The sequence below is a fragment of the Leuciscus leuciscus genome (assembly GCF_965113295.1).
Source record: "Leuciscus leuciscus genome assembly, chromosome: 23".
In the NCBI taxonomy this organism is placed as follows: Eukaryota; Metazoa; Chordata; class Actinopteri; order Cypriniformes; family Leuciscidae; genus Leuciscus; species Leuciscus leuciscus.
The window spans coordinates 13,911,485-13,926,185 of NC_138747.1; the positions used below are offsets into that span (position 1 = coordinate 13,911,485).

At 39.9% G+C, this 14,701-nt stretch overlaps 1 protein-coding gene across 8 annotated transcripts in view; it reads right to left on the reverse strand.

Moving 5' to 3' along the window:
- Nucleotides 1–14,701, reverse strand: part of foxp4 (forkhead box P4) — a 130,617-nt gene that overhangs the window by 44,133 nt on the left and 71,783 nt on the right. For all 8 annotated transcript variants that reach the window (XM_082156120.1, XM_082156119.1, XM_082156122.1 and 5 more), the window contains exons 4-5: nt 7,813–7,935; nt 1,449–1,535 (exon numbers count right to left, since the gene is read on the reverse strand). In XM_082156120.1, the coding sequence (XP_082012246.1) occupies nt 1,449–1,535; nt 7,813–7,935 (210 nt within the window). The remainder of the gene's footprint in view (nt 1–1,448; nt 1,536–7,812; nt 7,936–14,701) is intronic.

Consider the following 14,701-nt stretch of genomic DNA (forward strand, 5'->3'; position numbering starts at 1 on the left):
CACCTTAGTCAGGCTAGGAGACAATCTAGGCCATTTTAAAGACTAAGCCAGCTAAGACTGGTTTGAGCATTTTGTTTAGCAGGGCTCACCTCAATTCCACAAATTCACTGATCTCCTTTCATTTAAACAGGATACCACTTGTTAGCAACTGTGCTAGCAGCTATGTGCTCATCTCTGCTGTTTTGATGGTTCTGGGCTCATTTCAGATAGTTAGTCTGTAAAACCATCTGACTGACCCGTTAAACCTTCTTAATATCAGTTTAGTGAGGTTAGGAGACAAGCTAGACCAATTTAACAAGTTTGGGGAGGCTGAGAGACTAAATAAACCATCTAAAACCAGCTTAAAAAACAGAAAGCTATCTTAGGTTGGTTTGAACATGTTTAGTAGGACTCACCTCGAACCCTCAATCCACTGGTGGTCACCTTTCATCAACACATGGTACCACAACTTGCATCTTGTTAGCAACTGTGCTAGCAGATATGTGCTAATATCAACTGTTTTCAGATAGGCAGGCTAGATCAGATAGATAGGCAATTTTTACACACCAGTTTGTAGAGGCTGGAAGACTAACTAAACTAAGCTACACAAGCTTTGGTAACCTGCATGTTGCTAGCAACTGTTCAAGCAGCTATGTGCTAATCTCTCCGCTAAGCCGTTTGTTCATTAAGCCCTCGCAGAAACTCCTTGATTAAGTTGTATCAGATATAGCTCACGCTCCTAACACACAGGCCGCAAAAGTTTGGATTTCATTTGACCGCCAGATTAGCGCAGATCTCCTCTCCCGCAGTGCGCAGACGGGTAATTATGCCCTCGCCTTTGTTGTGCTGCAGTCTTATCCTCAGTGATCCAACATTATTCCCCCTCACCTTCATTACCCACATCAGGTCCTTCTCCTACTCCAGTGCCTTAATTGACAATTAAAGAAACTCGTCGACTCCACCATAGTGGGTTGTAATAGGGATTTTCCACTAGGCTTAGCAAGCGGCGACTTGTAAATTAATACTTAACGAGTATTAGCGGGGAAGCCCATGGTAAGGTTTGGAGCATGACTTTGGTCAATGACAGAGAAATGAAAATCCATATTCCCCAAATGTCTTAATCCGCATTTTTGAATCACTTAATACACAAAATGCAATTGAGTGCTTGTCAGAGGAGGGAAAAAAACATCCGTCTGTTTTCCTACTGAGGATTTCATGTAATACTCAGTGATTACAGAGCCTTTATAAGGTCTGTGCCACTCAGTGCAGCACACAATCAGTCATGCAATCATCTCACATATTAGAATACAGTTATTTTCAAAGAGTTCATTTCTGGCTTTCAAGAGGAACTGGCCTCTGCTGTGTGACAAATGATGTGTCAGCCTTCTTGAGGATGCTCATCTAGGGTGCTATGAAGGTGAAGTACACTGTGAAGTGCACTATAGAGAGAAGAGGCAAGGGTGTCTCACCTCTTTGGCCTGCTTCCCTGCTTGCTGTTGCTGGGTAAGGAGCTGGAGGTGCAACTGCTCCTGTTGCTTCTTGTAGTACTCCTGCAGCTAGACAAAAAGAAAGAGAGAGAAGGATTTTAATTTAACAGAAATGTAACACTATGCTGCAACAAAATAAATAAAATAATAGAAAAACGAATACAAATAATAATTATAATAATAAGAAATGAATGAATAACAAATAAAATAATTGAAACAAAAACAAACTGCATCAGATATTAAAATCTTATTTTATTTACCCCATATTGGCTTAAGCATAAATCACACTAAATTATTAAATTTATGCTTCAAATATTCTTAGTTAAAGATATATTTTCTGAAAACAATTCATAATATTTGATGGTATTTTGCAAAGCTTATCAGTCAGTTTATTTTATTATATTTTTTGTTGTCGTTTTATGGATGTTTAAATATTTTACTAAAACAAGAACATTTAAAAAAAAAAATTGTGATAGGAAAAAATGTGTTTGACGTTGCAAGGACAGCACAAATATGTAGAAAAAAAGAAGCACAAAGGACATACACTTTAAAACAAACAGATTCATCTGTAATGCAAATCCTATTATGGGGGTATATATTGTACTTTTTCTCTCCATTTTCTTTATTACCAGAAACAAACCCAATAATTTAAACATCAGTACTTCTCATGTAAAGAGACACCATGGCACATTAGGCTGCACCAAAACTCCTGTCCATCTGCTTACACTGGAAAATCACTCATTGCTATCAAATGAGTCACATAACACTGGGTTTCTAGGATGAGGTAGCTGGGTGCAAGGAGTCGCATATGTCTAAAGGCATCAAAAAAATGAAAACAGGATAAAACAAGATCAGCTTCTTGCTTAAGGGCTAAAGTGCCTCCATAATAAGGCATATTCATCTTTTTTCAGCATTCCTCTAAAAGGCAGCTTAAACACCTGGCAGGCGGCGTATGAATGTGTCCTGTAAATCATCTGTCCATCCTTCTCTTGGCGTGGCAAACCTGACAGTGTGGAGACAGGCTTCCTTATTTATGATTGACTGAACTAAAACACACAACACCTGTCTGGGAAAGCGCTGGTAAAATTTGCCCTTCGCTTCTAATCTCAGAGCAGTTTTTGTTACATCCTGAATTACAGTTATGATTAAAACACAGGTGGTAGAAACCAGCCAGAGATCAGCACTAAAAGCCAATTTATGCCTTAAGCATCTGAGAGACCTGAAATACAGACACCTGCCTGATTCCTACACTGACGCTTCCCTATTCCTGGTACTATCCATTAGTTATGTGCAGGAAAGTTTACTAAACACAAAATCCTGCCATTGTCAAATGGAAAAAGCACCTTTTAGATGTTTTTATGGTTCTGTTTGCTTGCGTGAGGGTTTTATGTAGTTAATAAAGCACATGAAAGGTGTTTACACACTGGTTACTTATTCAGTGCTCAGCTGAATGAGTCTATCTCCTCTACACAGGTAAACATAGACCTGTATGTGCTTTATCACTGTGAAACACCTCACCATGGCACACCTTGCTCTGATTAAAAGCTTTGGGAACAGACAGAGGCATGTGGAAGTCAATGATTTTAAGTGTGCATAGTAGGGTTAGGGGTATGTTTCATTCTCCAGAACAATGAAGGTTATTAGACAAAAACAAGAAACAGGTGTGTGAGGGCAGAACAGCCGAGATAGGATTAATCATTTACAATGATCAATTACTAATTCTGTGAAAACTTCAGGATGTGGGAAAGTGTTTTTATTAGTTGCTAAGGCAAACATCACTATTATTATTCTTCATACTTAGTGTTGGGGTCTGATCGAAACTTGTTAACCGAGGGTCTATTGAAGATATATAATATTGTGGAAAACATTTCTAACTATCTGAATGAACGTTATTGTAGTTAATGCTCATTCAGATAATCAGAAATGTCATGAAAGTTTTAGGCTAAGTAAAATGCCTTTGATGCTCACTTGAAAACCTGGAAATAATTTTCAAAAGAAAAAAAAAACAAGAAGAAACTGTATATGTGTGAGGTTTACACTGCCAAAGATTTAAAATAATACACTCAAAATAATACTCTCTCATTTCCTGCATTCGAAGTAGAAAAAAATATTAAACATGAGAAAGGCTTCCTGTTACGCTACCATGTTTACTTTCGCCTGTTTGAACTAGCTGCTACTTTCAACTAGCTACTCTTTTACAGAGTCCTAAGTGAGACTGGCTTGCACCCACTAACACTGTCATTACACATCTCCAACCGTAGCTCTGGCTAACCGCAGTGGCCACCGCAGACCCACCAATGTTTGTTTTACTTTCAGATTATTAATTTACTCAGGAAAGCCTATTAAGATTAAAATCTCAGTTTTGCATGGATGACCTATCTGACATGGAAGTACATGTTGACCGAAAGAGCAGAGCACGGAGGCCCTTGGACACGCAGCGGCAGTGGAGGAGCGCCTGGGGGACGGCGGCTACAGCTGCTGCAGAAAAGTAGAATAATGATACCCTCATTAACTCCTTATCACATATAATGTTTACAGATGTAATGCAGGCTTACTCAAGGAATGAGGCACTTAATAGTGGGCTACATCCCAAATCACACCTTAAAAAGAAAGACGTGACACAATACTCTGTGTACTTTTAATACTTTGTGTGTCAAGCTCAAGAACAATTTCTCTAAATAAATCCTTTAATAATTATTATGTAGCTTTGTTTGTTTTTTTCCTCAAATTAATTAAAATAAGACTAACTGGAATAGTTGTACTTAAAAAAAAAAATCATTTAACAAAGCAGGACATTTTAAAACGAATCATTTAAAATGATTATTTTCACAATTTCACCTAACATGTTTAACCTGAGATGTGAAAAAAGGCAAGTTATGGACCCCATTGACTTCCTGTTTGGTTACCGACATTCTTCAAAATATCTTCTTTTGTGTTCAACAGAAGAAAGAAATTCATACAGGTTTGAAACAACTTGAGGGTGAGTAAATGATGACAGAATTTTCATTTATAAGTGAACTATTTCTACTAATGCATCATCCCCCAAAAAAACTTAAAAAATATAATTATATTTATAAATATGACTATCACCCAGAGAGCCGTTGCTTCAACTATTTTAATGGTGTCTTTAGTATACTTCATACATCGTACATATTTTTATTGCTATTTGTTATGTATTGTTTATATTATTATTGTGTGTTTGGTGGAATTGAAGAGCTTTTGTAACTCATGTTTACCAAGTGTGCATAGTGCAAATGGGTTGTTATTGTTTTGGTGAATGTCTGTTTCTCTGATCATAAAGTGTGCACCCCTATGAAAACGAAATACCTCCCCATTATATATGTTCTGGCGACGGCCCTGTCCCAGGTCAAACTACCAACAAGCCTGATGTTCAACCATTCTAGGCTATGTTGCAAACAGAATGACAGAAAACTCTCATTTGATTGGGTGTCTGTCCTCATCTTGGACCAACCCGAGTGCACACAACTCTTTGGTCTTAAACGAGCCTTGAACTCGCTCATATCCCACTGTTTTTACCAGGCGAGTGGTTCTACCAAGCAACACTAAAACACTGTTTGCCCTCTACAAAATCCATCTCACACCACTGCGTCCTTTTTTACTACCTGTCGCCATGCCACTCTATGGGATATTGAAGGTGAGCTACCTCGCGTCTGTGATGCTGAGCCACAGCCATTTCCAACAGAGAAAGTCAGCGAGCCGTAAGGTGTGAAGGGAAACTCCATTTACCACACTAGAGGCATTTGGATCGCAATATGTCGCCCGTCTCTCGGTTTAAACTTTCCTCCACGCCTCGCTGCCACCCGACTGGCCCCGCTGCCTCTCGCCCACTCATTACCCCTTTAATTCATGCCAATATGAAGCTGAATAGTTGCAGGAATAATTAAAGAATAATTAAGGGTTTTTTAATGATTTGATTCAGTGGGCCCTTTTCACGTTAACTGCACGCCTTGAAAGGCATTCACCTTAGATTCCCATTATTGTGACCTTGGTTTTACTTAACAGCACAGAGAGGGGATAAAAAAAGGAAAAAATATATCAGCTGGGCTGTAATTAAGGGTTGGAGGGATGTAAAGGTTAACTCACACATGCACAAGTGCACACGCATACATAAACATGTACTTGCTCTCTCTTTCCTGCGCTCGCTCTATCTTTGTATGTAAAATCATATTTGTAAGGGTATTCACATGCAGAAAAATCCAAAGCCCACTCGTTCTCCCACACACACTGGGATGAGATCAGGGACGGATTGCTGTATGTGTGTGTTGGCAGGCTTTCTGATTGCTCCATTTGCCGTGTGCGAGAGAGTGAGCATTAAAAGCCACTTCTCACGTGGTTCATCGCCACTGCGAACCATTAAACCCACTGGCTTTTACTGGAGATGTAAAACGGCCCATGAACGGTAACTATTTCAATTTCAATATCCTCGTTAAATATAGAATAAAAAAGAGAGAGAAATAAAGCGGGGGGAGGGGGACAAAAGTGCTAAGTTTCTTTCTCAAACAGCTGAATTTTGATTTCTGCGAGCGAGCGACTCTTGACAAATTTGTCAGATCTGCTTGGTGCAATTTATACTCGCCTAAAGCAACCTCCTCCTCCTTACTACTACTGTAAATCAATTCTGCTCTGTCAAGATCATTTATGTAACAGAAAACTCTTTTTTTCCTCTTGTAGTTATGAAAAATAATCATACGTTCTTAATCAAAGAGGTTTCGGAGAGGTGCCTGACCTGATTTCTGCCTGAGAAGTGTGTGTGAAAAGGTCGAGGGTTGCGAGTTTTGGGACGGTGATAAATATTTGAGAGACGTGAGAGAAACGGGGTTGTTTGTTTCTTCATGTCTGCTCAGGGGCCACACCTCTGGCCTCCAGGCGATATCGCAGCGAGATAGCAGAGGCCATGCAACTAATAAACAAAGAAAGAAAGAGAGAGAGGTGGGAAGAGATATGGAGAAGTCTGGCTCAGCAGCTGGGTGAGAAACATTGTCCTCACTCTAACATAAGCGCTCCCTGACCGCCGGCGAGTCGACGTGTAGCGACACCAGCCAAAGGAGGCGTCGTCGTCACTAGTACGCTAGTAAATGCTGCTTATAAACGCCAGAGCCAAGTAGCATCAAAGCAGGGAAGATATCATTCCGGGCATGCCTGTGAGGATGCAATCAAAGTTACACAAAACGCGATTACATTACACACTCTGACATCTACACTCAGGGCCTATTAACGGGGATCACACATGAATGTGCATTTACTGTGCCATCCGACGGCACTCTATAAAAGCACTGGCAACAGCTGAAGGATGTTCAGTCAAGCTGGCTGGATTCTCCTATTAAACGTATGGCTTGAGCAGTTAAGAGGGCCGGACGGGAGGGAAGAAGTTTTCTTATGGAAGTATGGAACAAAGCGTTTGTGTTTATGTCTGAGTTCTCTACATATTCGAGAAGGTTTAGAATGCTTGTTTTAGTATGTACCTCTTGGCGCCAACTTGATATTTTTCACGTAACGTTAAGTTTTTGTGTAGAAGCCAGTTGACTATGACTATTTTTCTTCATAATTTGAACTTTACTCGTCATAAATGTGAATTTATAAATGACCATTCTGTATTCAGTAAAGATGCATTAAATTAATCAAGTGTCAGTAAAGACAAAAAAAATTCAAAAATGCTCCAGTTTCCTCAAAAATAAACAATAAAAAGTAAACGCTGATCAAATCACCAAATTAGAATGATTACTGAATAGAACAGAAAACAATATTACTGTTTCTACTGATCAAATGCAGTCTTGGTGAGCATGATTTCTTACAATTACAACATTATTCTTCACAACTGTGACTGTATTTCTCAGTTTCTGCTATCTCACAATTGTAACTTTCTAATAGTAATATTTTTTTTGTCTCGCAATATGACTGTTTTGTTTTTTAAACTAAATAGCACTATCTGTGGAAACAGGCTCATAGATTTCTATAATAAAAAACTAAATATTGAATTCATTTGGTTAGCCTAAAATAATAACTGACCAAATAATAAACCAAATAATGTCTTATGAAACTTCATGAAAACTCCATGAAAGCTATGATGTCATGTTTTTGTTGGAAAATGATGGATTGTGGTGCAAAACATGTCCCTGCAGCAGAGTTTTAGAGGACATGATATAGCAAATAGTGTATAGTAATATTTTGATTAGCCAATAAAACTGGCACCAACTGGCATTGAAAAATGTACCTTTTGTGTGGTTTGTTGGGCATGTCATGTCTGAACAGCCCAGACATTTACAAATATTGTTTTAAGTTATGTGTGTGGAGACTGTGTCGGTGTGTGTGTGTGTGTGTGTGTTACCTGTTGCAGCATAAGGGCTTGTTGCTGTTGGAGTAAAGCTTGGAGCTGAGGCGGAGAGAGGATCTGCTGCATCTGCTGAGGAGTTATCATCTGTGGGGTCATCATTGCCATGGATACCGGCACCTAAAAAAAGCGGAAAATAAGTCCAATAAGTGACCGCAAACATGGTTGTGCATGTGTGTTAGAGCATCATAATCTGTAACAGTGCTTGTCAACTGGAGGGCCGTCACACTAAAATGTGTCACAGGTCTGAGCAGCATGGAAAAATAAAGTTAAATAAAAAAATAAAAAATGCATGTGATAAAACAAACAGGCTATTAAGATGCTGAAGATGCCCACCTCTACAGTGAGATAAGCATAAATAAGCACATACCCTCACTTTAACATGATACAAAGCCATTTCTGTTTTTCTAGCTTCATAAAGGAATGTTGTACTTCACTTTAATTAACTCTTTATCCTGTCATGGCAAAGAGAGTACACAAAACATCAGCTCTGTTGACACAGTAGAGCTCCACACTGCTTGCATTGTAAAACCCTGGCAGTTTTTCCAAAAGAGAGAGAGAAAGAGTGTTGATCAAATCTTCCCTTGAGTATGTAGTCTTTATCAGCCTGAAAGTACTTCAATAAACATAATATTATGATTTGTTATCTAGAGAATCACATCTTGGCAAAAATAACAAACAGTCTGATAAGATAGCTATCGGCAGGAAACAACTTGCAACAGTCTGGAAGTGAGAGCACAATTTGCTAGACAAGAACGAGGCGTAAAGATGGAAAGTGTGATTCTTATCTTATAACAAATATGCAGAAAAGGAGAAATGGAAAGAGAGCCGAGCTCAACAATAAGGATTTCTTTCTGCAAGCCCAGTAGGGCCATAAGTTCAGATTCTTACTTGCCCAGCCAGCATTTTCACTGGCCCCGGTATTGAAACTCATGCATTTTATTTTAATTTTATTATTAATATGCACATGTATGTATACTGTAAATATTACTTGAAGTTTCACATTGACTTATCTATGGAAACTCATATCCTTTTTTAAATTAAAATTGAAACTGAAATTGAAAGATAATCGTAAATGAACCGGGAATTCTTTCTTTTTTGGAACCTAAAAGCAAACAGAACAAAAATAATAAAAAAACTATTTAAAAAATACAAATAATTTGGTTTTTAATTTTCAGAAAAAGCTCCATGAAACAAAAATTACGAATTCATACAAACACTTTTGCCGGAAAATGATGGCATACAGAAACATCACTGATATGTTTGATGCTTCCAAGACTATTAATTCCTGTTAGTTCAAAACCTCATCTAGATAATCTTTTAATATGATTGAAATCAGCAGAACAATCAGAATTATTAAAGTTAAGTTTGAAAGGCATAAAAACACATGTACATGTGTGACTGTGTGTGTTTGTGTGGAAGGAATCACATGATCAAAAAACTCCTAAAACTCTCATACAGGTCATGGGCATCCATACTCTCTTTCTCTGTGTGTGTCTGCGTGTGTGAGAGAGAGATGGTTTGGAAAGGCCTGAAGGCAGGCCGCTAGTACATGAGTACATCCTTTAATGCAGTAGTAGCGGCCACCCTGTGAACTTATGGGCAGTTTTTTAACGGGCCAGCAATTTCCTCCAGTACAATTTGCGGCTGCTTCCTCGAATGCAGCTAGCGATCTTCCACTGAGACACGCACACACACACACACACACACAGCCGCTCCGTGGCGTTCCATTTATTTTCCTATTTACTGCTCAAGGGCCAGAACTGATCATCTCCCTGCAACTGCTCAATAAAAATAAAGCTATTTACAGGCAACGGCTGGCTTGAAGCTGACATATGAGTGCAAACTACAAGCCAGCATAATACGTACATTTATCTACATTTTCCACTCAAAGAGAATAAAAAAGACAGGCAACGGCGTGACGACTTCCCAGTCCACTGCCAGTCCGATCTGATATTTGCATTCATTTGTTTTCATGTAGCGCCTGAGCGCTCATATTTTCAGCAGTTTATCTATTCGGAGCTCGAGGGCTCGTGAGGAGGGGTGGAGGGAGGGGGGCGAGATAAGGAGAGGAAAGACGAAGAGAGAGAGCTGTCAGACGCAAATTAAATCTGTAAAGGGCTGATTTGACTTTGTAAACAAGATTGGCGGTAAATACGAACACCGGCTCTTTTCCCCCGCCGGAAAGAGGGATGAAAGCTTGCGTTCGCGAGCCTCGTGGTTATCTGTGACTGTCCGATATTTTATTGTAAACGTCCCTATCACACTGAAACGAGCCATCCGTATCCTTCCCTATGAGGAGGTGGGAACGCTTCCCAGAATCCATGACAGAGACAAAGAGGCAAAATTATGCACTCTTTTACCCTCTATGACTTATGTGCCACAAGACAGACACATTTTATGGCCTGGCGTGCCACTCACCTGGATTAATTATAGGCGTGACGCAGGTGAGGCTATGTTAGACTAGCGCTTACAGCTAAAGCTAACAAGCACAGACACATTTCAGCAGATGATATCATGCATCTGATGCCATCGTGGGAGAGTGTTCGGCCCTCTGCCAAATATCATGCATCTGCCTTTGATGACTTATATCAAGGGTTAAAACATCAAGGGCCCTACAATTACTGCTTTGAAAGCAAGTATGTGCACCTAGAGAGGAAAAGCGTCTGAAACAAAGCCAGGGCATCATCCGAAGCGAGAGCCCACAGCAGGCCAGTCGGGCCGGGACGTGATGTATGTGTGTCTGTGCACACATCGGGGTAGACGGAACGTGAGATAGGGCAAAAGGGGGGGCTCGGTGTGGCGGGCGCTTGGCGTCACGCCAATTTGCCACGCACGGCTGCTTGTCACCGGCAAAGAGCGAAATGAAAACCTGTAATTAATTGCTCCTCTGCATCCCATTCTCCCGCGGTGACAACCCATACATTCTATTTTATACACACGTTCATTGACATTTTCAAGTTGCAGGCGTAATAATTACCAGAGTTATAACACCTTCTATTGCGGCGCGACAGTGGGATTGACGAGCCGCCTGAATGCTGAGTTGTTAAGGTTTGACGCCATTAATTGCCCCTATAATCTAATATCACAAAGGCGGGCCATTACACACCATGAGCGGAGCGTGCAATTCGACACTACGGTTTCAGAGCAGTGCAGGAAAACAAAAGCGCGCCATTAGGGACTTGACGGCCGCTAACAAAAGCGCAGCACAATGCGGAATTATATTTTCATTCGGCTTTGTCTCTCGCCATAAATGATTCCCCCGTTCATTTGCCGCTGAATAGACCCAGTAATAGAGGAGCCAGAAACCCCAACCATTTGAAGTCAGGCATTTATTAAATACATTTAATTTTTTTTCTCTCTTTCTCTCTTTAAATTAACATGCAAAGGGAAAGAAAAGCTAGGGAGATATTTTGCTCGATGAGCAGAAGCACAGCGGCGAGCACCTTGCTGTGAATTATCAAGCCTGAACACTCATTTACTATATTTTAAAAACGGAGACAAAAAGCACTCTCTCCATGTATGACAAGAGAGAATAACAAGAGACACCTGTTGTGATGTGTTGTCAGTAAAGGGCCTCACATTTGGACCACAGGTCCACCCATAGTGGAGCTTCAATAGGCAGCCAAATAGACAAAGCTTTGAAACATAGACATTATTAAAAAAAAAAATATATATATATATATATATAAAAAGCTATTCAATTGTTTAAAATATAAAAAATATATTTATAAAAATATACAATATATATTTCTGGAGGTTGCACCCAACCCAGGTCAAGGATTGGTGTGTTAACAGAGGTAGTTAGTCCCAACTAGTCAATGCTTGAACTATAATTATATGAGGGCAAAAGCATATTTTGGGGGGGGGGGGGGGAAACATTTAAATCAAAATTATATTTCATTATATTATAGTAGATGAATGACAATCGTCTATTTTTAATAGTTTCCATTCATTGTTTATTTATTTCTTATTTATACATTTTTTTGACAATTTTTTAAAATAATTTTCCTTTTCTGTAATTACTCAAATGGCACCAGGTAACTGGCTCAATAATCTAGAATTGAGTGCTCATAAGCAAAGACGGCATGGAGATTGCATCTGTACTGAGTCCTTTGCCATTGAGATGAACAGGAAGGCTAACATATGGCTTGCTCTGCAACAAAAGCAAATAATATCAGGGCTTATGCTATAATAACCTGTGCTTGTTTGAGAACGGCCGCCACCAATCAGTGGCACGCAGGTCAAGGGTCGTCTGCATAGGGCGGCTCTTGTGGTCATTTTCAGCAAATTTCACTTATATCATCCACCTTTAATCAGGTATGGGGGGGGGGGGGGGGGGGGGGGGGGGGGAAACACAGTCACTTTAGAGGTCAATACGGTAAATGGAGCTCATCTGTACAAGCAAAACCTCTTTTCGCACTCACCCGCAGCTTTGAGTTTGTAAGTGGCACGGCATCTGAACGCATCTGTCTGAGAGAGCGCATTATATATGGTGTGTATTTGATGGCCATCCCCTAAAACCATCTCCACAAGCTTCTGAGACTGTCTGCTAATGAGCCAGCTTCAGTGGCACCTCTGGTGCCTCCCACCACCATTAAGATTCACCAGCGCTGTCCGCACGCACCACGAAGAGCTACCCACTACTGACAGGGGTCAGCTTCAATACAGAGAGTGTGAGAGAGAGAGAGAGAGAGAGAGAGAGAGAGAGCAGCGGGGGAGATGGCCGTTCGCAAGAAGCGGAGCAGTAATTAGAGGGGCTATTTGAAGAGCGAGTTTAACTGATTAACAAAGAGGAGAGATGGGAAATGAGGGAGAGAGAGCGAGAGAGAGAGAGAGAGCGAGAGGGGAGAGGGAAGCCGAGCTGCAAGAAGAGCGATGCGTCCCAGAGGGTCATAAAGGAAGTAGTAAGGACAGAGAATGCATTCCAATGAGCCTTATTCTGGCTTTTCCTTTTTTTCCGGCCTTGATAAATTACAATCAGCCTTATCAACCCCTCCGCTCATTAAAACACAGACACAAGGACGATGATGTGAATCTCTTGTGAACCAACAGACAGACCCGCGGGCAGAGCCCAACATTGTGCGGTTTATGTGGGGTCTGAACCCGGAACAAGTGAGATTGTTTTAATACGAAATCCTCCTCAGCACAATATACTGTCAGTCTGCCAAATGACTCACTTTCATTAAACTAAAACCATCCGCACTTAAAAGCATTTTGCAGGCGATTCCCTGCAAAATGTTTCACCTGTGCTCCTGGATTCAATCTGATTCCATTAGTCTGGATATATGGAGCGTCTCAATGCATTCAACGATAAGTTGTCACGTTTCTGCCCTAATGAAGTGGCCACTCAAATTATTTGCCATTCAAAAATAGATTTGGGGGTTGTGGTGCATCTTCCAAGGGAATCAATGCTTGTTGCATCTGGTGTAAACTAAAACACTAGAACTGAAGCCTGAACACACCTGAGAAGTTTCATTTCTCATTACATAAATCATTTACATTTTTTAGAGCTCTACCCACTCACACACAAATGAACGACTACATGGATGAATGAGTGATGTATTATAAAATTTGGAATGATTTGCCTGACATTTAATTAGGCAACATCATAAATAATCGCAATGATTTGAATGCACTAGACAGATAGATAGATAGATAGATAGATAGATAGATAGATAGATAGATAGATATAGGCTACACCCTTCATCCCCTTCTTTGTATTTATCTCTATTAGCATTTTTAGGTTTAAAAAAATAAATAAATGAAACCAGACAGCGAGTACAAAGTATAGAGGAGATCTTCATTTTGGGAAAGGTCAACCTCCCAGTAATGAGCCGTACACTAAATTATGGTATTTAAATAAATGGATGATGATGAATGCATCTCCATTCTCTGGAGGATTCTTTGCCATTCCATATTACAGGGTAATTATCACATGTAGAGCGGTGGTGCATACATACACACACACACACACACACGAGCAGGATAAAAAAAAAATGGGCGAAAGAGCCCCAAGTGAAAGCATGTAAAAACATGTTACTAAACTTTGGACAGACGTGGCAAATCAGCTCCATAAAGCCATAATTGGGACTGGCTGAGTTCTTGAAAGGCTTTTTATAGCTGGAGAGGAATAATATACTCGTCCATATAAAGAAGGGGGAAAATCTGATAAACGGCACTTAAAGTTGAAGAATTTAGAGAAGAGCACAAAGGTCTAGCACTTTAAAGACTGCGAGGGAACTCGGCTCAGACTCTGGAGTATGAATTACGACAGAGCAACACTTATGTGGAAAGGTGGCCAAAGAATCACACCGAATATGTAAAGAGAGCAGAGTTCTGGTCATCCAAATCTAAAATCCTGGTTAGCACACAGACACACACAGGAAGAGTTTAGTTCTTCTAGAAAGCTGAGACGGAGTGTCATATAACAGCAAAGAAACACAATTGCCCCTCTGTGGTCAGCTAGAATGAATTAACTAGTAAAGTCTTAGTGAAGCACAGTTCTTAAAAATGTGATTTTATGGAAAAGAGCACCTTGGATATCCTACAACTGTTAGATGCTCCGCAAAAGAAAAACACCAGTCTTATGCACAAATGTCATCAAGTTTCGTTGGGATGTATTGATATTAAAATTCTAGCCAATACGATAATCCGAAATTTTATTTTATGACCAATAACCGATAAATGCTAGATATTTAAATTCTATATACTTTTTTCCGTCTAAATAAACTAAAAATAAAACAAACCAAAATCAATCATTTCAAATGCTACAAGTGAATTTAAGCATCACAACATTATAATGTACAGATATTCATTTTGAGATTTGTAAAGATCTCTTCAACAGTGTTATTAAATTAGCAGCGTTTTAAAGATAAATGACGGA